This window comes from Nipponia nippon, unplaced genomic scaffold (assembly GCF_047370975.1).
Source record: "Nipponia nippon isolate SJK-2023a ecotype South Korea unplaced genomic scaffold, ASM4737097v1 scaffold_4, whole genome shotgun sequence".
Taxonomy (NCBI): domain Eukaryota; kingdom Metazoa; phylum Chordata; class Aves; order Pelecaniformes; family Threskiornithidae; genus Nipponia; species Nipponia nippon.
In genome coordinates this window covers 74814568-74838736 of record NW_028262358.1, presented here as the reverse complement: position 1 = coordinate 74838736, position 24169 = coordinate 74814568, and the positions used below count along the sequence as shown (strand labels likewise).

General features: G+C 42.0%; 1 protein-coding gene across 3 annotated transcripts in view; it reads right to left on the bottom strand.

Moving 5' to 3' along the window:
- The window catches only part of REV3L (REV3 like, DNA directed polymerase zeta catalytic subunit), a 129700-nt gene extending 119450 nt beyond the window's left edge, over positions 1-10250 (bottom strand). For all 3 annotated transcript variants that reach the window (XM_087775676.1, XM_087775673.1, XM_087775672.1), the window contains exon 1: positions 9681-10250. In XM_087775676.1, coding sequence (XP_087631802.1) covers positions 9681-9819 — 139 coding nt within the window. In that variant the 5' untranslated portion in view covers positions 9820-10250. The remainder of the gene's footprint in view (positions 1-9680) is intronic.
- Positions 10251-24169: the final 13919 nt, after the last annotated feature.

The window sequence follows — 24169 nt, the reverse complement described above, 5'->3', positions numbered from 1 at the left end:
TCAGCAAGTCTGCAGATGATAAGATTTGGAGGAGTGCCTTATACACCAGAGGGTTGTGCTAACATTCAGTAGGACCTTGACAGGCTGGAGAAATGGGCAGAGAGGAACTTCATGAAGCCCTACAAGGGAATGCAAAGTCCTCACCTGGGAAGGAATAACTCCACACATCACTATGGGCTGGAGGCAGACTGTCTGGAAAGCAGCTTTGCAGGAAAGGACCCAGGGATCCTGGATGAACACGAACCAGCAAAGTACCTCAGCCGCAAAGAAGGCCGAGAGCATCCTGAGCTGCATTAGGAAGAACAGCAGCAGCAGGTCAGGGGGCATGGCCCTTCCCCTCTACTCAGCCCTGGTGAGATGCATCTGGAGTGCTGGGTCCAGGCCTGGGTTCCCCAGTACAAGACAAACATGGACATACTGGAGACAGGCCATGAAGATGATTAAGGCTGCGTGAGCCATGATTTTGTAGCCTCAAGAAGAGTAAGGATTGTGGGTGGCGGGGAAGGATCTTATCAATGTGTATAAATACCTGACAGGAAGCAGTAAAGAAGAGTGAGTCTGCCTCTCTTCGGTGGTGCCCAGTGAATGGACGAGAGGCAATAGGCACAAATTGAAACACAAGAAACAAAGTTTTGGGTGTTTTTTTTTTTTTTTGCCCCCCCCCCCCCTGCCCCGTTGTTTGTTTTGTTTTACTGTGAGGGTAGTCAAACACTGGAACTTACCCAGACAGGTTGTCGCATTTCCATCCTTGGAGCTGGTCTAGGCGACCCTGCTTTGAGCAGGGCGCTTGGACTAACTAGACAATCTCTAGAGGTCCCTTCCAACCTCAACATTAATCTGAGGGTAAAAACACACTTCTATTGTAGGAAATAGACAAACACGTAATACTCACAGCAGAACTGGGTTGTTTTTACTGCTGCTATTTAGGTCTAACAGTAAAGATGGTTAAGCCTCAGTTCTCCAAAGCTAATTCAAACAGCTCAAAAAATAAAATATTTGATAGCAAGTATTTCATAAAAATATTCATTTTACCTCAACATAAGAAACTCCCTGTAATCTCTTCTAATTTCCTACAGACAGGAAAATAGGTTTCACTACTTACAAACGTGAATGCCACAAAACCATTTGCTTAATGGTCAATGGATAAAAACATACAAGAACATGAAGGGAGATTCATCTGCAATGAAAGTCTTTTGAAAGATTTTAGCTAGGTTAAATAGGTAACTTTTAAAAAGGAAATATAAAAGCTGCTATATCGAGAACTCCAGAAAATAACCTCCTCATCTGGATAATAAATATAACAGAGGTGGCAGCAATAAAAATTCATTCATTACTGATCTGAAGGCAGTACCTGCATAAGTGAAGGCTGAATCAGTTTCCAATTCCCACTGCTTAACAAGATTTGTGCTATACAGAAACCCACCTAGGTACTTTCAAACACAAAATGAAAGACTCATTATACATCTCATTATACAAAACTCAGAAAACTTGTATTGTAAACCTCCCCTGAGGAGTAATGCCAAGTATTGTGGATTAGGTGCAACATTCCACAGCCCTTTCAATATTCGCACTGAGTACCGCATGTTGGTATTGCACCTAAAATAAGACATAGAGCCTTGCTGTAGTAAACACTGGTTTAGTCAGCAAACAGTACAGAGGCACAACTTGAATGCAAATAAGCAGTGGCTGCTCCTACTTTCTCTGTAATTTTTAAGAAAAGAACCCGTCACCGAGGGACAAACCCAGCCTAGCAATGGTCTCTGTAGTGACCATTTCTTTTCCTCTTCTTCCCAAACCTAAATCAGTTTTCATTAACACTGCCAAAACATTCCAGTAACTTTTACAGCTGCAGGGTAATCAACTCAAAGACAGCTACCTGGCAACCTTTCCACACCATTTGGCTGCAACTGTGTTTGCCTGGACACACGAACAGGCTGTACACAGCACCTGGATACTCACTGCTGACAAGAGTCATCTCAGTAATCACAGAATGGTTGAGGTTGGCAGGGACCTCTGGAGGTCACCTGGTCCAAACCCCCCGCTCATGCAGGGCCACCTAGAGCTGGTAACCCAGGACCACGTCCAGACGGCTTTTGAATATCTCCAGGGACGATGACTCCTCAACCTGAGAATCTGAGAAGGCATGCACACGTACACCAAGGTCACATAACATGAACTCATAAACATGCAGTCAACATGATGGACTGCATATATATGAGTGGAGGAATAAGTTATCCGAAATGGCCGTCTGCATGCTGATCACAGAAAGGGTGGAGCATACAGACATGAAATGGTTCCCTAATAAGCCATATGGCCCACCCCAGCCAGCAAGTGTGAAGTTTTATTTAAATGTCCTGCCAGAAAACCCACAAACTTTTACACACCTTATAACTTCCCTATAATAAAAAGCGGCTCTTGAAAGAAAAGAACCTTAACAAACACACGTGAATGAAGCCTATGCAAACACTGGCATTTCACACAGTGCCTATATCTAGTACAAACTTTTCTGGTATTTATTTAGATTCTTGTGTATTTGGGGCTCTATCCTCAGTCTTAAAGTAACTGTATCACAGGCAGAAAAATACTGCTTGTTTGCAAGCTCATATACTTGATTATTCCACTGCATTCCTCAAAATTATTGGTTTCACCAGAATACATATAGGTATCATGAATAACAGTGCAATTACAGCCGAACTATACAGATTTCACGGCATATCTTTGCAACCGGTCCCTGGACCTTGTTAATCAAGCCTAGGCCTTAATGTTATACTTGTTACCACAACTATAGCTTGGGTCAACATAAAAAAACCATTATTTTATTGTTTACATTAATTTATTATTGGGCAGGGTAGTAGCATAGAAATAACACTGCTTGTAGACAGTAGCTTCTTCATTGTACTATCAGTTCTGCTATTGATTCGATGTGGGACCCTAAGCAAATCCATTCTTTTCTTTACACAGGTATACCTTGCTGTCTGTCAAGAACACGTTCCTGAAACATGAGATAGCAATTCAATAGACAGTGAAACAATTCTTCCCCATAGAATAAATGTAATATAGAGGAGACATATACAGGAACTTAAAAAACGCACACAATTGTAACACACAGGGACAGTACATAGGACATGGCGGACAAAAAGGAAGAAGCAAGTTCATCAGTTATCAACTCCACATCCAAAGATGACAGATGAGGAGGATGAGATGCTGGCTTTTCAATAGCTGGAGATATAGAATGCTTAATTAAAAAAAAAAAAAAAGTTGATTGCTAATTGTCCTGAGATTTTGATCAGCCGATCTCCCTTAACATGAGACTGAATCTCCAGTGACCCTGTCCAATCTTTCTGAAAGATTTCAGCTGCTTCATCTGCAAGACTGAACATCCACTGTAAATCTTTTCGTGTGAGTGTTCATGCTGCCTCTTTCCAAATGGTTACATTTTCATTATCATCATCATCCTTCTCAGAGGCCCACTGCACGCGGAGGTCAATCAAGTCAATCAAGGGTAAAGGACAAAAACAGGGTAATGACAACAGTTAGCAGAACAGGGTATTAAACGATCAATACTAGAACTCTGAAACAAGAGACTGAGAAGAAACAGATAGCATGGTGTTACCGCACCTGTTTTCTTTTTCCAGAGATTCATCTTGTCTACTCAGACTGCAAAAATTACTAAGCAGGAGTTGTTTCTCACTGAGTGTTTACACATTGTCTAATCCTGCCAACCTCTGTTGTGATATGCATGTGCTACTCTGGTAAAAATAAGAGAGACAACTATTTTCAGGACAGTGTGTTATTTTGAGGAGGTTCATTTTACACACTGAGAAAAAAGATATTTCAACAAGCAGCCAAAAAGAAGTATGTAACAGAACTGGAAGTTGTAGCTGAGACAGAGAAGCTGGTAGTCTACTTCCAGGGGCACTGATCATAAAAATCAGTCCCAAGTTATATATTAGACCCAATATAGATGGCAGCCACTTTGTGAAACATTTTGAACTCTGCAGCTGATGGAGTTCTAAGCACGTAGTGTCAGTTATACATGTATTTTTTTTGATTCAATTACAAAACCGCAAATATATTCAGTGACTTGACCAAGAGGTACTCTACAGTAGCAAACAGAAGAATGGTTATGAAACCAATATCTGGATTCTAGTTAGAACATCGATTTTGTCACAGTATTTTAAGGCTTATTTAAGAAACAGAATTAAAGCAAGCTGTATATACATGGGTACTAAATTTGCTACTTAACGAGTTTCATGCCAGCAGAACAGAATCTCACAGTTTATTCAGGCAGCCTCTCATTGCTCATACAACTCAGCCAGCAATCTATACAAAGTATGTAACGAATGCCTCAAAAAAAGGAGAAGGTTCTCAAAAAAAAAACGCCAAACCCCAAACCTACAACACACTAGAAAACACATCCTTTTAAGAACCAGGTAAGTTACAGGCTAATGACCTCCAATCACATCATTGACAAAACTCAAACACTGAAAACAATCTCAGAATAAATACATTATCTCAAATTCCTCATTCCTACTCCAGCCCTGTTCACATCTCGCAGAAGCTATAAACCTCTGGAGAAAAGAGAAACAAATGGACATGAGGCTATTTTTCAAATAGTTCTTCAGAAATAAGAGAAGCCTGCCAGTGCAAGATGCAGAAATGGTATGCTGGAAGTGGAACTACACCGTACAACGCTGAAAATCTTCTAGGCTGTGCTGCAGTCCACAGAATAACCCTCTATCAAGAGTTGTACGCTGATATATTTTGGGAGAGGGTGTGGAAAGGTAAGGCAGAGGCATAAGCCTCACCACAATGGCTGTATCCTATTTTGCATCCTGATACCCTCACTATGATGCCACAGAAGGGACTGGAAGACTGTTAACAAGAAGCACCCACTTCTGAGAAATGGAATATGGGAAGTAGCAGCAACTGGAATGATGCTCAGCTGTGAACATTGGGATAATGAACTGAGGAGGATATGGGGAATGATCACTGTGGGACACAGTGTCTGAAATGGTAGCGAAAATGAGGGGAGAAAAAAGTTAATCACGAACTGAGCATAAAAAGCAGGAAGTTCCTGCAATGAGCTCATTCCTTCTCAAGCGAGCAGCAACAGAGGAGAGAAAAACACTGGGATGGGATCAGATATACAGGCTCGCCAGGTCAGTGAAGGGGGAAAGGGGAGGGAAAAGCAGAAGAAAGAAGATAAGCAGGCTCCCTCACTGAGTCATACCAGAGCTACTGCTGCTGGAAGGGAGCCAGATCTGAGCTGGAGCATTTGCCTCTGCTTTTTTCCCCCCCTCTCAGAAAACCAAAGAGAAGTGAAGCCACCAAACTTAGACATCTACCTGAAACACATGCAGATTTTGCTGACTGTAAACCCCTACTCTAAATTACACCTAGCCCCAGAAAAACTTGGCATCAGAAGCATGCAAGAGTAACTTAAAAACATCCTCTTCTTTGGCTGAGTTTTTGTGCTGCCCTGAAGTAAGATTCATTCTTGGATCAATGATTTCATAATGTAAAATACAAAACCCTGCAAGAAAAGACAAATACATAAAGTGGCAGTTGAGGACAGTGGAGTTATATTATTCCTCAAATTACACATTGCTTTTTCTTAGGTAAATTCCTAATCTGCCTTCTCCAAAGTCCCTCCTGTCAGTTGAACACACATTTCTTAGCCTAACACCCTTCAAACGCAATTTTAAAATGTGTAACTATTTCTGTAAAATTTATCACTTATATCAGCCTCAAATCACACCCAAATCGGAATTCTGATTTTTTAAAATATTTCAACTATCTGTTTTACAATACTCATTATCATACGCCAACAGGTATCTTGAATCGGTTTACCATTAGTGGCCTCAGCTACTTGCATTCAGTCTTGTTAAGTGAAGCAATAATTTAGCAACCTCAGCTTGTTTGTATATGTCTCTCCTAACATCTAGTCTCATCCTGATTCCTTTATGGATGGATTTACAGTTTGGTTCTGTCTTCCTGAAGTTGAATAAGCACCTGACAGAAATACCCAACTGAGCATTCACATACTTATCTTGAAGTGGTCAGTGAAATCTCGAGGAAAGATTCCAAGGGCTTGAAATGGCCAAAAGCTAGTCGGAAATAAATAAAAACTTTGATACCTCCACACACCACAACTTAGCAGTAAGAACGACAATTCAAGAATTACCAATTAAACAAAAGACCATACGTAAACAGAAAATTAAATTTTCATTATGATTTCACTCTAATAAACAGGCCTTGCAATTTCTCAAAGGTTGTTTTTTTTTATGAAAAGCACTTACAAAAATTGCTAGCTAGCAAAAAAGAAATACTGCCTGAGAAGATAATGAAATTTTGTTCATAGTTGAGCATTACCTAGTGAATTAAAATCTATTCTTTTTAAATATAAGCAGCAATATTACAAGACTCCTTTAGAGATACAGAGACTACTATATCAAATATCTACAATCTTATACAACAAAGCACGAATTTAACACTGCTTTCATTGTATAACCACCACGGCAGTGTTGCAGCATTTCTGAAATTATACTTTTGTCCAAGTCACTATGTCAACAGACATGCCACTCTGCTTCAAGCACCAAATGGCTAAAATGGAATGAAATGGCTCAACCAGCTAAGGTGTATTCAAACGTAAATTTCTGTAGTGCTTCACGCCACCTTTTGCTACTGTAGTCAGAATTTTTTGTATTTCACAGAACAACAGAAAATAGTAGGTGGATCTTTGGGCTTAAGCAAAATTTTGATTCCTTGCCTTTTGAGCTCTTATTATGCAAAGATGTAGGTCATCAAGAGAAGACTCGCATAGTCTTGCCAAATACAATGAGATTTCTTCTTCAAAAGACCTAAAGAAGTTGTCAAACGTTATTGCCAACACAGTCCATTCTAGGAGTTCATCCTTCCATTATTTTTAATTAAAAGTCTGGTTTTTACCTCCCCCAACCACCACACCACAAACCACTTTAATTTTATAGATCGTACCAGCCAACGTTTACAAATCAATTGTTGAGTAAAGGATTACATAAAAGCCCTCAAAGATAAGAACACTGGCAATCCTTGTCATTCATATACCTCACTGAGCACAATACCTCCAGAAAAAGAGGCAGAAAGAGTAGGTAGGTGCCGTCAGAGCCAACGTCCATAGCTGATACTAGACACAAGATACAGTGCTGCTAGACGTTCGACTTTCTGAACACCTGCATAAGCCACTTCCACATACCAATCAATCCCCCTTCACTCAGCAGGTGGAATTTGGAGTCTGTTCTGAACCTGACTCCCAATTAGCTGCACAGCATGGACACACAGCTTTAAACATACTAAGATTCGTGCGGAGCTAATCATGCCGGAGGTGAAGCAGCCTATACAGACATAGTAGTTTGCTGTCATGTAGGCAGCATGGCAACTGAGCACCTTTCCCGCGGGCAAGACATACATGTTAAACCCAGTGAGAAAGGGTTATTCTTATCCAGACCAACTCAAGTGAAGACAAGCATCACACTACCTGTAAGCCAAACAACAAGTACACCCCGTTGTCTTATACATTATATTAGAAGCTGTATTTACTACTTCTTTTTCATCAAAGAAAATGTCAATGTAGATAGAAGTGATTTTACTTAATTTCATTTTATATTTCAACACTCAAGTAAATAATTGGAAAGCCCTCTCTCTGAAGCCACATATATTACTTCTGACAATGACTGCTTAGGTCCAACACCTCTGAAAAGACACAGAATTACATGTTTCCTTTTTTTAAGAAGAAAAAAAATAATGCAGAGATGTAATAAGAAGTTCTTGAGGCTCATTAGCAAACATTACCAAAGGTAGAGAAAGGAAAAAAAGCCGTTAACAAGGAAATTTAACAAGAAAATAAATTTAACAAGGAAATAAATAGAAGATAGCCAAGTCACGTTTCCTTTGCAGACTGTAGTGAAGTGTCTCCTCTAACCAAGATGAATTAGAAACACTTCCATTATGCAAACTAATATTAAAGTTTATGGTTTGGGAAGCCAGGGATTTCCTACTGTGTTCCTAATAGCTGGACAACTAAACTACTTCACTGTTTACTTTATGATGCCACATTCACGATATGGCATAGCCTAAACATTTTCTTAGAAGAAAATAAGCCTTAATGAGTTAACCACATGCACGCACAGAAAGCCTGCTACCTGCCAGACAACCTCAGGCTCTACATTTTTTAATAATGAAATAGTTACTCATGCCATTACATAAATATTATTACATAATATCTCATTTGTATGCAAAATTAGAACTACAATAAAATAGGTCCCACTATTTCATCAATATTTTATCTATTAATCCCACTCATCCACTTAATAATTTGAGCTGCAGATGCATCAGATCACAACAGCTTTTGTATCTCACATTTCTCTGTGCCTAAACAGAGAACAGACAGATAATTCTAAATTAAAAACAAAAAAACCCAAAACAAAACACCAAAACAACAAAAAAAATCTGCTCTGCTATAATAACTGGGTGATGGGAAAGATACCCTTAGTATGCTTTTTTATTACACGGTTTTTGTCTTGCCTAACATTTAACGTACATGCCAATACCTCATTTTCAACATGTAAGTCAATAAAATATGCAGAAATACCTTAATTCCCAAGGTCAGTATTACACAACATAAGTATAAAGGGATCACAAGCAGTGATGCTTAACATGTCGAACATCTCAAAGAACATTTTTTTCCCCCCAACTTAATATTTAATGCATGGGTAAATTACAATAAATATTAAATTCATTTCCCTAAATTTGTTAGAAATTTGTTCTGACGGTCAGACACGTACTTCAGATGCATGGGGAAGAGGAGTCCACAGAGAACAGGCAATGAAGAAGTGGGATGTGACACTAGGAAGTCTCGGGGGGGCAACATGTGGCCAGCGGTTAGGACGTTCCCTCCTGCAGTGCAGCACCAACGCCAGTCGTTTTACGCGATTTGTACCACGCTAGCGTAAGACCAACACAAACCCCCCACTTTGTAAGTACTGCAGAAGTCTCACTTGTGACTGCGTCCAAAGATTTCCCCTCGTACGCTGGCCCCTTCGCCCCGCAGACACACACCGCCCGGCGCGCCGCCTTCACCCCCCTGCCCGCCCGCCGCTACCCTGCCCTTCGCGGGGGCGGCGGGCGCGGAACGGGCGGCTGCCCCCCGTGTTTGCACAGCTGCCGCCGCTCGCCCGGGGCAGCCCCCGCCGCGCACAAAGCCCCGGCGGCCGCGGGCCCTCCGCCCCGGCCCGCACCTGCGGCCCGGCCCCACGGCCCCCCACCGCCACCGGCCGGGAGAGGGGGGGCGGCGGCGGCGGGACACGACACGACACCTCCGCCCGCGGCGGCGGCTGCCGGGCTCCCCCGCGGGGACGCCCGGCGCAGGTACCCTCCTCGCCGGCCGCCGCCGCCCCGCGGCGCCGGGGGCCGGCTGGGCCCGGCGCGCTCCCTCGCCGCCGCCGCTGGCAGGTGAGACGCGCCGCAGCGGCGGGTGGGGAGGGAGGGGGGGGGGGGGGGCGCGACCCAGCCACAAAGAGCAGGAGCTGCCGCTGCCTCCGCCGCGGGGGGGCCGGCGGCGGGCCCGGCGCCAGCCGGACCCGCGCCGCAGCGGGGCCGTCCCCGCCCGGCCGGCGGCGGCGGCGGCGGGGGTCCCTTACCTGCAGGGGTGGCGCCGAAGACTCTGACGACGGGCACCCGCCTGGTCGGGGCCTCTCGGAAGTGGGACTGGCAGGGGTCCAGGCCGGGCAGCGGGCTGCCCATGTAGTAGTCGGCAGTCACGATCCGCACTGAGAACATGTTGTTCGCCGCCGCCGCCGAGGCACGCACTGAGGGAGGGAGGGAGCGAGCGAGCGAGCGCGGAGCCCGCACGGCTCCCCCCGCCGCAGCGAGCGAGCGAGCGCAGCCCCCCGCCTGCCTCTCCTCGCTCGCTCGCCCGCCCGCCCGCGCGCGCACACACACACACTCAGGCGCGCGCCCTCGCACGCGCCTTCTCTGTCTGTCGCTGTTCACTCGCTCTCTCCCCCCCTCTCTCCCCGCCGCCGCCGCCGCCTCCTGCTGCTGCTGCTGCTGCTGCTCCTCCGGGCGCGTGCGCGGCGGCGCGCGCTCGGCCGGGGCGGCCCGCGGGCTCTAGAGCCCGGCCGGCCGCGAGCGCCTGACGGGCAGCGCGGGCCCCTGCCCCCGCGGCAGCACGGACGCCTCGGCGGCGGCGGCGGCTGCCCGGCTGCGGGCTGCAGCTGTTGTTGCCATGATGATGATGTCACGGGCGCAACCACTGGGGGAGCGGGGAGGTGGACGGGCCGTGTGTCGGGGTGGGGCGGGGCGGGGTGGGGGGGCAGCGAGCGGGGGAGGTGTCGCTCCCCCAGCACACCCACCCGCACCCCCCTCCGCCTTTCGGGTGGGCGCAGCAGCCGCGGCGCGAGCGTGCGTGGGAGTGGGGGGAATCTCTCCAGTCCTTGTCCTCCCCTCGGTGGCGGAAGGCGGGGGGGGGGGGGGCTCGGCGATTCGGCGATCGGCCGGGCGGGCTGGGGTGAGGCTGCGGAATCCCGAGCCGCGGATGGGACGGGACGGGTTGGGGCGGGGCGGGGCGGGGAAGGGAGCGCTGCTGGGACACGATGGGGTTAAGCTGGGTCGGCCGCCATTTTGGATGCCGAGCCGCCTCGCTGCGGGAAGGTGAGGCTCCGCACGCTGCGGGGGGAGGGGGGGCTAAAAAAATAAAAATAAAAAAATGGAGGCGGTAGGGAAGGGGGCAAGGAGGGAGACGGGGAAGCCTCCCGCCGCCGTTGCTGGCGGGGCGGCACCGCTCAGGTGGCGCTTCCGCTGCAGCCGGCGCCCCCTTTGGTTGTAACGGTCCCTGCGCGCGGCTGGCGGGGGGGGGGGGTGGGGGGCGAGGGGCGAGGCCTGTGGAAGGGCGGCGGCGGTTGGTGCCGTTGCCGAGCGCGCGGGTGGCGGCAGGGCGGGGCCGGCCGCGCTGCGGCGGAGCGGCGGGGGCTGGGCCGCGGCCGCGGCCTGTTGGCGGCCTCCCCGCCGGCCCTCGGGGCGGCTCAACCCCGCGTCAGCGGCCTCCTCCTCCCCCTTCTTCGCAGCGTGCTCCAGCACCGCGCTCCTTCCCCCTCGCTCGCCCCGCGGCCGCCGCGTTTCTGTCTTCCCCTGCCCGCCCCTCTCTCTGGGGTTGCCCGTTACCTTCCTGCGACCCGGGCATAAAGGTCGGGCTGGGCGCTGCCCGCGCTGGTACCTGGCGGGGGTGAGGGGGCGGCCTCCTGTCGTACCGCGGTACCGAGGCCGCAAGCTCGGGCCCTCTCCGGTTGGGGAGGGGCGGCCCGAGGCTGGGGTCAGGCACCCGGCTTCTTGAGCCCCAGCAGAAGTGGGCGAGACAGCCCCTCCGAGACCTGCGTTAACGGGGAGCAAGCGAGTCCTGAGAGCTGGGTGCCTCCCTGCCCCCTGTCATTAATTTGGGTAAAATTTATGAGGATTTAGGTTTCTCTTACTTGGTCCTTGCACCTTTAGGAGAGCTTATTTTGCGTTTTCTAGCTCTCTCGTGCAGGTTTTCATTTAAAATGATAACAAAAACCTTGAGTTGTGATTCCTGTTCCAGTCTCTTTGTCTCAGAGCTGAGGGCTTGGGGAGAAAAAAAACCACCAAATATCGAAAGAGTTGGCAGTGTGGAAGATCAGCCTTATAAAAAGGCCAAATATTCCTACATATACTTAGAATGATATTGTTACATATGCGTGCAAGACTGGATGATATGAGACAAACGTACAAATCTATAAAATCTGACAAAAGTCCAATATGTAAAACATATGTTTCACATTTTGCTTACATATGTTTTGGTTTTAGATTTGAACAAAAGACAGGTCAGGCAGTTGCTACCCTTCATTTTTTCATTGTAATGAACAGGAAGCTTGCCTGTCTGCTCAAGGGTAACTGGTTTCCTACTCTTTCTTTGTAAGCTGTTTATTTTTTCTAGCTCGCTTCTGTTTTCCTCCTTAAACTCATTTTTATGCAAACAGAAAAAAAAAGTCAAACGACCTAGTCATCAAGAAATCTTGTGTCACAGAAGTAAGTAGTTGAAATAGGGTCGGAACCCAAACTATTTTCACTGTATCTGAAGAATAACTGAGCTACAACTTTAATTTTTTGACAGATATTTACATTTGCAAGGCTAATATTTGGAAAACCTTTGCAACTGCAAGAATATTCTTATGAATACTTAAATTCCGCAAAAGCTAATAAATCACTAGGAGGTTACCGGTGAAGCACGTTAACAAATAACGTCTCTAACTCTCGTTATTTGAATACATTTTATACTGCTGCTTAACTAAATACATTCTCTTCATTTTCCGTAGGACTGGTAGGGGCACGACTCTGTTCTCATGTTACTCCATTCCGTGCTCTGTTGTCTTTCTGTTCACATGATCGTCTTAACTTCCTGAGCATTGTTATCTTCCCACCACTGTTTAATTCACTGATGGCTTAATGCCTTTGAACACCGGCAAATGTCCTCTGGTGCCCCTTCCTGCATGAGTTTAAGATACGACATCTGCAGTCCTCTTCTGTGCTAGGGGATACCAGTCCACTACTATATTCTGTTGTCATATACACAGGCAGCAGAACACGATGTGTGTCTGCACCGCAGCTGGGTTGGTATATAATCCAAGACATTTAAGCTACTGGAGGATTCTGGCTTCTTCTAAATGAGTGTGGTGTGTGAGGTGTAGGCACAAGTTCATATCTGGTAGTCTTGCTGAAGAGAAGGCAATTGCCCAAAATAGAATAGCGTAGATAGCTGGAATAACTAACTTTTCAGAAGCATAAAGAAGGATTCACTAAAGCATGTCATTCAGAGTCTTCTATTTCATTACAAAATTTTAATGTTTATTAAATCAGAGAGAACTGTGCTTTGAATTAGGGCGCACTGTTGCAAACAGAAGACAGCACGACTGAGACGAAACCAGTTGATACCTAACCTAGAGCCAGTTTCCTGTTCATATGAGGTACTAATTTGATTTCTGAAAATGAACGTTGCTGTCAGAAAAAAAATTAAGTGACTTTCCTTCTTGATGTAAATAGCTCGATCCAAGTGGTTGTCTTAGAGTCCTGCAGACATTTATATGGAACTCACGTGCTTTCTGAGCTGTACCTTTTCTGTTTCCCTTCATTTCTTAGAGTGCACTTCTGCTTTTGTATTCTTCTTGCAGTCAAGTCAATAAGTTAGTCTGCAGGGTCACACCAAGGTAAGAATATATTTTCAGAAGAGATTTGAGTCAGCACTGTCACGGGAGGTCCGCTGCCGCCCTCCTCATGTCAGTGCAAGTATTTGAATAGCTGCCTCACAAACTGGATTTGGAAACTGATCCAGGTAAAAGTGATCCAGCTAAAAAATATGGGTTAGTTTTAACCTAGATCAGGTCCCTGATCTGCCTCATTATGTAGGTGTGTAAAAGCCTGTGCTTGCAGAGAGAAGGAGGCAGTGCAGGGGCTGAGTTTGAGCAGCAGGAAGAAAAGAGAACACTTCTTCCAGCAGTCTTGGCTTGTGATAGCTTAAGTTGATCACTGGTTTAAGTTGCTGAAGTCTTAAAGTCAGTTTAACCCCTACAGTAGATGACAGACACAAAGCCCGTTTCTTGATTTCCTACATTTTGGCTTGTGCATCAGGGTTTGCCTTTAGCACTTGTTTTATTTGTTGTTGATGCACACGTGTGTATGCATCTACTATATATAAATTTTCTTGTAGTTTTTCCTTTATTACCTGAAAATAATTGCAAAAGGGAACATCACGGTTAGAGAGCACTGCCACCCATTTTCCCTGGTATCGTCAAACTCTGTATGTACTTTCTCTAAGGTTTCATCCAGTTTCCTGTTATAAAGCAAGTCACCCCCTTTCTCTGTTCCTCCAGTTGCTAAGCAGCAGCTGTTCTCCCCGTTAGCCAGCCATGTATTTGCATGAAAATAATCAAGCTTGAATATATAACTGCTTCTAATCATGCACAGTTAAACAGCTGTACAATAAAAATTTGAGTATTAATAGTATTAGTTATCACCATAACTGACAACTGTCTTAAAAGTTAGAATTTCCCTGTAAAATCAATACAGTTTTGCCTTTTTTTCTTTCACAAAAGGCAGATCAGTTCTTTCTTTCTAATCCTTGCTATGTACCTACTTAAAAAAAAAAACTCATCACAAAATGATATCTGCAGTTCACAAAAAATGATAAATGCAAATATGAGCAGACACATCTATTGACTATATGTGATGAGGGCCAGGGAAAAGCCACATTTTTCAAATATCTAATTATAGTAGCAGAATGCAACAGAACTTGATGATAAAAGTTTAGACTATAAAACAAAGGTAAAATTTCGAACAGTGCATCTTAACTTCAAAACTGACTTACGTATCCATGTTTGAGTTCCTACTGATTTCCTAGATGTTCAGTATTTCTGAGGTCTGTGATCTGAAATCTTGGAGTGCTCTCTCAGTCTGGGGATGCCCTGGATTTATCTAAACTATATTTCAGAATGAGGGCTGAGTGTGGCCCATGTATTCTCAGGTGTTGATTTTTCAGGTGACAGAAACATGGTTTCTGCAGGGAGAAAACCTGGGCACACAGATCAGGAGTAACATGTGGTCCGCCCAGTTGGTATCCTGACCTAGGCAGTCAAACTCTCTACATTACGCAGGAAGTTTATTTCCCAGTGTGCCCCACAGGCTAAGTGAATGAAAAAAGTCTAAATCTTCAGACTAAAATATTTGGTGCTACGCTGTGTAATTTTGGACTGCCAAACCTGTACATACTTTGCCACATATAAGAATTCATAGTCTCATGTTAGGCTCTAAGGCTCCCTAAACACTCAGGGCAAGAAGTAGTCCTCTTAGTCCACAAAAGTGAGTACACTGGGTAAGAAGCTGTCTAGAAATGCTGAGAAAGTATAAACTGAATATTCCCCTGCCCAAAGGAGTAAGGCTGAAGTCTTCCCTCAGGATTCTCAGTTTGGAGTCCTAGAGTTAGGTACCTAAGCAAGTACAGCCTTTATCTTACTTGGGAGGTAAAAGAACAGGGAAAGATAGCTCGCTCTTCCAAGTCGACTGGATCTGGGATTTGAAAACAGATCCGCATGTCACACGAGTGCCTTAACAGTAGGTTAATGGATAACTAATGCACCTATGCAAAATATTAGGAAAGATTAATTTCTGATGGTCTTTCATGTTTTAAGAACGCTTATTAGACTGAACGTCGTAGGCAAGGTACACAAGAGGATTCCTCATACAAGAGTCCTGACAAGCCTTGCTTGTGGTCCAGGTAGTTAGGCCCACTTTTGCCAGAATTTGAGGCGACATTGTGCATGCCCATCATACCAGTGGAAAGTCAAGTACTCTCTGGATGTTTCAGATAAAAATCTAAGGACAGCATGTGAACAGCAAGGAATTGAGCAACTTGTAGGATACCAAACTGGCTTAAAGTGCCACTTAGGCTGCTGAATTCATTTGTGCTTTGGAAATAATGCTTAAGATCCTAATTCATGAGAATTAATTTTTTTTTCTTTTATTTTCGTTCTCAGTGAATAGATACAGGCTAGGCAATAGGTTCTGAAGTGTAATGCAGTCAGGTTCTGTCAGAACCAGGGCAGTCACGCTTTTAATCAATGGCTTTACACCAACAATGTCTTGCCATTAGAAACCTGATGGGAAAATTAACCTAGGTCTCAATTATGAAAATATTAGAAGTATCAAAGCAGTCTTTTAGCAAAGACTCTTAATAAACCTGTCAGGGCAAGAATGGTGCCATGTGATTGGGAAGTAACAAATGTGTTTGAAGGAGAGCCCAAGGAAGTGTTACGTGCAACTGTTGCAGTATGTGGGACATGGGAAACAAAACATAGGATAAGCAAAGGCATAGAAGTAAAAAAAAAAAAAAATCTTTGGTGTAGTAAAGGTAGATTTCGTTGGGGTAACTGGCTATTTTTTTTTTTATAAAATAATTAATTATATTGACAAATGAAATAGATTTAATCTGTACTTCATAAATAGATTCAGTATAGTGCCACATGAGAAATTAAGTAGGATGCATAACGTAAAGAATTGCTAATGGGAAATGGCAGTGGATTGAGTTGAAAGAAGGACTGTAAAACTGGAAGTTGGCTACAGGTAGAGTCCCCCCATTTAATATCTTTAGTGCAGTCCTATTTAGCATACAAATAAAAGTTCCTGGTAACCTTAAATTTGGAGGAGAACAGGCATATTATGTAGGAAGAATTGTGTGGTTTGGATTGGAATAATAGAAATGTCATAACATCTTGCATATGAAAGGCAATATTTTGCACTTTAAAATGGCTAAGAATTTTCTGCTCTGAACTAGAATGTCAGAAATGACAGAAAAAAAGATCTGGGAGTCAGAGTAGTAGGAATCTACCCCCCATGATGGGGTCTAAAAGATAAGTACAATCCTAAACTTCATCAGGTGAATTATTTCTATCAAAGCAAGTGATGTATCAATGTGATTATACAAGATCTTGGTCATAGCTTATTTGGACTATTTTTTAAGCCATCAAGAGGGATGAATTTAAATTAGAAGAGGTACAGGGTGGGGTTTTGAAAATTATTATAGCTATGAAACGCCTGTTTTATCAAAAAGATAAAAATCAGTTGGCTTCATCTAGAAAAACAAAAGATGAGAGAATATAAGTGAACTTTGTAAGGATATCCATAACTTTGGAGTAAGCAAGAAGAAAAAATATTTAAGCCAAAGAACAGTGTTGATGTAGAATGATTAGATATAAACTGGAAGTTAACTGACCATGAAAGAAGATCTCTAACCAACGGAGGAATGAATTTCTTCTCTCAGTGAAACTAGCACGGCAGAGCATTTTAGCAAGTTTTAATATGGAGGTTGATGAGATTATGAAAAGGGTTATATGATGTTTGCTGGTTATCACACGTGACTGCACCTGATGATCAACATTCTAGAAGAACTGCATGTAGTTCACCAAACATTTCAATAGTGAGTTCTTCTAATCGATGCAGACAATTTAGCCACTAGGATAAATGAGTTTTCATCATCATACAAAATACATTGTATACCATGGATATGGTATAGCTTTCTGTTTCAGAAAACTTCGACTGTAACACAAAATGCAACCCTGTTACAACACATGTTACGTCCTTATGTATATGTTCATATCTGTAAATGAGTTGTGTACACAAATTCGCATACGTAATGTTTATATGAAAATGCAAAGCCACCTCTGACCATTTTTGTTTCCTGGGTTGTATTTGCATTTAGCAACTTATATTTCAAACAGAAGTTTTGTTTGAAAGTTATTAAATTTTTTGTTTGTTTCGAAAGTAACAATTTTTTTTTTTCCAACATTTTCAGGTCTTGCCGTTGCCTCATATCAGAAAAACCTGCCAGTGAATGTGTGTACAGGAAAATGCATAAGTATTCAAGAAAATTATATGAACTGAAATGAAAAAACGAATAAAGAATTACACGTGTAACAATGTACAACTATACCACTTTTTTTTAAAAAATTGAGAAAGTGTATTTAATTGAGAAGCAGCATATGCGTAATGTAAGAAAATGGTCAGTAAACTTAATTTTAATTCTAAAGATGAGATTCCTGATCTGTTCTGTGCTGACAGAATTCTACATGTCATTCTGTACATGGGATTGAGGCTCCCTCCCGTGCTTGGAGAATGACCTGTTGTCAAGAGCAAAATATTTATATGATTGCATAAGGAATTAAGTTTAGTATAACAAGAACACACGCATTGTTGGGGAACAGTTAACAGTATAGTAATAAGTGAAGTTTGGTGATTGGATGTATGACAATGAGAATTTTGATGAAATTTGATTAAGATGAACGGATTAAATTTTAGGTAATTGAGGAGCAGCGCTAGAGCTGTTTTTATGAGTGGCATTGCTGAATCAGCATAATTAAAAAACCTGCTATCTAATGCTTGGGTCTAATGACTATATAAAGTTGGGTATGGACTTAAAAGGGAAAATTGTGTGTAATGACATATAACATTTGAACATTAATACTGTTTGTGGGAATGGTATGTTCAACAGTGAGAGTTACTGGCAAGTAGTGGACTATAAAGGGAAAAATGTTTGAGCATTTGAATAGCTTTTGTTGTAAAAATAAAAGTCATTGGTTTATTTTTACAACAGAGCTGCCAGTTGAGGCTGCATGTGGTTGATCCTTCCGTCGTCTTCCCAGGAGAAAGCATATGTGACTGGGTGGGGTTTATTAACTTTAAAAGTGTATTATTTAGTTTATATGTACACGTATCTACATGTAATTTATATGTACACATATCTACATGTGTACATATCCCCACAAAACTCTGAAATTTTTATTCCATACAATGCAGCTCAGGGAAATGGTTGTAAGAATTGTTTTTAAACAGGCAAGTGAAACATAATTTTTCATATTCTAGTTCCGATAAATAGCTGAAGCATTTAGTTGAAACTCTCCATTGAGAAATATATCTGGTGTGAAGAGAGTTAGCCCAAATGGTTCAAATAGTAAGTAATTGAAAAGATTTCATAATGGAAAATTTTCAAGTACTGTAACTGCCAGAAGCCCTATCAGTCTCCTGTAACTTATGTAGCCAAATATACATGAATGTGTGGTTATTATTTGAATTTTTGTTGTTTTAAAATGTGAAATGTGTTTTTGTGAATGAATCACAGAAAAGGGGCTGGATGGTAAGTGGTGAAATCCATTTAATTTTAGATGCTATATTTTTTTCTGCCATGTAGTCTGACTTATGGGAGGCATTCCTCATTCATGCATCAGACAAAGTGAAAGAAGCCTCAGTCCAATATGCAGATCACAAACAGCCATCTGTTATCCAAAAAGAGAGAGGAGTGTCACCATAAGAGTAAACTTAAAACGTTTTAAGATTAGATTAGAGGTGGCAGAGCTCCATTAAATGCTTTGTCCATCTCTGTCAGTATCGATCCCTGTAATATATGAATGTACGCGTTATGTTGCAGTTTCAGATGCCTACTGTTTTTTTCTATTAGGACAATTACCTGTAGTTTAGAACTCAGTATATGTTTCCTATGTTGTCTAAATCTTTCTGTTCCTAATTAAGTATGTATATATAGCCTTTTATCACCTCAAATAATTATTTTTCCTTCTTGGGGTTTGTTCCTTTGAAATAATTTTCCAGAAGAAACTGAATGTTAAGAAGAAAACATTTTGAACTTCTTACTTGCTTACCTTGAGCAAGTAAGGTAACACCTGTTTAGGTTTGTAACATTTCCTTTTTAGTCTTTCCAGCTCCCAAAGAATTTCTGTTATTTTCATGTGAATTTCACCCAATTTGCAGAGGTCTTTCTCATAATATGCGTAGAACTCATTGGTAAATTCCAAGCATGGTTGTAAAGAGCGTGGATGAAGAATTTATGGTTTATGTCCGGATAGAGTTTTTTACTTTGTTTCAGGCAACCATATGACCTCCATGTGTAGGGCAGAATTAATTACTTGAGGGTATTAATGTTTGGTCCACCAAGAGGCTTGAAGGACTTTGTTGGTTGTCCACAAATAAAATGTTCTACAGTCTGCCATACAGCTATATATAGAGAAACGGTTACCTTCCTGATCCAGGATTCGGTGCTTCCAAGTATGCAAGTCAAATCTAAATTAGTCTCTCTGTTGGTACTCTGTTACATATCTGTTTGTAGTTTCTGCTTGCTTGTTATCCTTAGATCTTTTACAAATATTATGCCTTTGGGGTATTTCTATCCTATCGAATATATTCCAGAATCTGTTCCAGAATATTTCTCTCAATCTTTTCCATAGCAGTAGCTTGCTTTTTCTTGTACTCAATTTCATTTTACTGTTTTCTGACTGCATTTTAGCCACACTAAGTTACTTTGAGATATCTCAGTGTCCTCAAAGTTGTCCACATTGTGGCCTCTCGGGGATTAATGAAGATGTCAAATAAAACAAGGCCTCACAACAGTTCCTGTGGCACCACACGTATAGATAGGTTGCTACTTGTCCTTTATCCTGAGATTCTTTTATTTGCTGTCAGTTTTCACAGTTTTATCTTGAGCCCTGCAATATTCACTGTTTTCCTGAAGCTTCAGAATTTTCACACAGTCCTTGTCTTTGTACCTCTCATTCAGCATTGTAATCTATCCAACACATTCTGAGTGATTTTTGAGGTCTCATGAGAGTACCAAATGGTTTCCCAAAATTGAGTTACATAATATCTAAAGATACCAGGGAACTGTTTACTAGGTATATGATATTTAGCCAGAAATTGGTAACATTTTATTTTAGTGTGATATCCATCAGTTAAACACGGTTGCACTTCTTACTCTTTCCAAAATCAAAGCACACCTACATTTAAAGATGGAAATACTGCTATTTAGGCTAATTAATAATACTGTATTTGTGTAAGTTCACTTTACAGACTCTCAAGGCAGTGCACAAAGCAGATGTTACCAGGCATATGCACATGGAAAAAAAGGCAATGCAAACAGTGGTATACGGGTAATCCCAAAAAGAGATCACTGGAGATGAAGTTCATTCAGAATATGGTCTTCCTAGATATATATTCCCTTTACAAATACTTCTCTGTGTGCTTGAGATATTATCATCACCTATCAGTTCTAGTAGTATCTACTGAAGGATGACACTGAAAATGCAGGCCCCATCAGCACACAGATCTACCTCAATAATTTTGGAGTCTCGCAAATAAAATTAATCTTCTTACCAGTATATTGATCATTTTATATCTCAAAGCATGAGGTAGGTACCATTGGAGATACAAACTTGGGAAGAAAACAAATTTATAGAGTAGATCTGCTAATCTAATATGATATGTTAATTGAAGTTAGGAGAGATTGTAAGGAAAGACACCATGATTCTGTTTCCAGATCCTTGGGAGGAAAATTTTATGTGTTGCTTATGGAGTCCTAGTCACGTACAGAAATTGGATAAATTCTCTCTGGAAACTGTGCAGTTAAGTGCCTGAGACTGGATTCCGTTATAATACGACGTGTTTCCTGAAGTGTCCTGAGTAATCTTGCAGCTGCTTTAGTTAGAAAATCAGTGATACTTGCTTTCCTCCAAAAGCAGGAACTTGGTGGCTTGGCTAATAAGATTAAACAACACTGCCCCCAATCTGTAAAATATTAAGTACTATGCCATATTGCAGTCTCCCCACCCACTGCACCTCCACCTTCCTTTTCCTATGCTACTTTGTAAGCTACTTTGTGGAGACAGTATTTTGTGTAGCTGTTTTTCTGAGGACAGGAATTAAGCTTTTGACCTATTTAATTTTTTTTTCTCTAATAATTAAGTGGTGTGTTTGCATTAGGACAATGCTTTTTTCAAAGAAAATGATTCTTGAGTGAAAGTACTAATATGCAGGGAAAAATAGGAAATGATTATGCTGTAAAAATAACTTTGAAAGAGTCTCAGATTGTTCAGAGAGGGAAGAGAGCCTTCCAAGAAGTGATCACATTCTCACACTTGGCTTTAAACACATTCTTTATCTTTAAAAGGAAACAGAAGAGAATCGGTCAGTAAATCAAATGTAGTTGTGGGCTTGTCTGCAAAACCATATCGTTCTGAAATAAGACGTTAGGACTGGACGTTTAAAACAAGAATTGTCAGTGCCAAGACCTCTTGTGCTTTGAGAAAAGTGGGTATGTCTTTAATTAGACAATACCTTTCCTGCATCCCCTGATTGTTTTTCTTCATCATTGTCTAAAGGTAGCAGTTATGGTGGCTGTTCTGGTGAATCTTTAGGTATACTTTAAAAACCAGACTATATTTTTGTACTTTAATAAATAAGCTTTTAAAATCGCTGTAAGTTTATATATATATATATTTTTTTTTTTAAAAGGAAATTGAATTTCTTACCAAAAAACCTCCACCTTTTCTTAGTTGTTGTTGGAGAAAAAAATACATGTTTAAAGACCACATGTTCTAGCTGCAACTTTTTAAACCTGTTTTGTGATAAAGATTTCACTACCAGTAACCTGAGTTTCTCTCTATTGCTCCAGCATGAGATTACTAGTCAGTTCCCTAATTTCGTCTTTTCCTTACTGACACAGAATTGCTTTTTGCCTGGAGTACTTCAGAAATTGCTTATTTTAAACAAAAGAAATCAACAGCATCCATGTTTTTTCAAGCTTATCCAGAGTAGCTTTATCTTTTATCACACCTTTAGATGTGCCAAATTGCCAAATTCAGAACAAGATTTTTAGGGGTATTCAGTTCCACTGATTGATTTCTTTTCTAAGTGCTTCAAATACATTAGTTAACTTTTCATAACATCCAAATAAATGAGTAATAAGGGCACTTGCTGAAGAGTCCTTAGACCCTGCACTCAGTACTATGTATGCAAGCTTTATAGTTACTGTTCAATGAAAAGACATAAGCAAGCCTAGGAGATTGAAGCTTCCTTATTCTTTTGGGCCTTTAAGTCTTCTGTTCCTCAGCACTGATTGGCAAAAACCCAGACTGAAGATAAGAGATGCTTCACATGCAACCACCTGCTGATAGGGGCACTCTCCTAGGAGACAGGAGAACCTGCTTGGGTGTCATTCAAGCAACGGAAGGCCTAGAATCCAATCTACTATTTCCTCTTCAGCTGCTATTCAGTAATGCAGTGTCCTAACCGCTCTGCTGCTGCCTAAGAGTATGCAACAAAGGTATGTGTCCCAAAGGAGGGGGAGATATCCTTAACCTCTGCCAAGACTTAGTTCTAGAAAAGCTCTTAGACAGCAGATGTTAATTTGTGCCTGATGACTGACCTAAATTTCACGAAGGAGAGAGACAGACTAAACAGCAATAAATGGCCTTCTGTAACCTGCTGTCTGAGCTTCCATAAGTATGTCTCTGGTGAAAACTATTAAGAATGCAGGAGTTCTGGTGCATTTCTGTTGCTAGGTGCTGCTGTTGCAGGACTAAACTCTCTGGCTCCGTACAGTCATCGTTGTTGGTTGGGTGGACTGCTACTTAGTGAGAATAGCAGTGTTCTGTACGCCGTTCGCATGGGCATAGATGGCTACACGAAGGACAAAGTTCTGAAGAATTAGGTCAGTAGGTTTTATATCTAATTAGGCCTCTAATTCTACAAACCACTTATGGTTTTGCATTATTATATGTTCATTGTGTCTTAAATGGAACTATTCATTTGAGTGAAGTTATGGGTGTAATTGCATGCAGGATCAGATCTGGGCAATCACATTTTAGCTTATTAGTTGCCGGCTGGAGTTAAACCACGACAATACTGTAGCACTGTTACAAATCAGATATCTCTTATGTTACCCCTTGCCCAGTCAGGGTGAAGGGGTATCTGAAGCTGAATCTGTGTAATGGCTTGCACTCCATTTCCATGCCTGTCCAAACCAAGCACTTCTACAAAGGCACGTCATAGAGGGTATTTTAACTGTTGAGTTAAGAGAGTCATAAGGCATAGATTTTCAATGCAGAAGGTTATGAGGCTGCAGTTTCACTGGGTTATGTGCTGTATTTGCATAGACAGATATTCAGACAGTTAATGGTAGTGCAGAATGCTTTAATGATTTTCATTTGCATCAAGCTGTTCTCACCTCTTAGGAACATAATGGATAAATAAAAGAGGCCTTTTGTTTGCTCTTCATGAAAGTTACCAGTGATTAAGTGGTGCTGAGGGAACAGACTCATGCTCTCATTTAAAAAAAAACAACAAAAACCAACAACAAAACTGTCTGTCAAAGCTGACTTCAAAGTGACCTACTTCATTTTGATTTAAAATGGCACTTGAGTAATTTTATTTTAATGTTATGCACATTTCCTAACTCAAAACACAGAACTGATTACTCCTAACCAAAAATACAGAAATAGTTATTACATCAGACGCAAAATACTCATCGTTTGTTAGGGTACTTTTTATAGTGCTGAATTGCAAACAAAGCTATGTACACTTAGATCAGTATTTCTTCCAAATGGATTCAGCAGTCACTTCTATTATTAAAAATTATGTCCAGAATGTAGTTGTGGGCAAATTGATACTTTTCGCACTATACTATGATGTTTCATAAGAAAGTCCTTGCCAGGGGCTTGCTAGAGAAAATCTTGTCATGATTCCTTAAGGTGTTTCCTCTAAGTTTTATTCTTAGATATAGAGTCTCCCT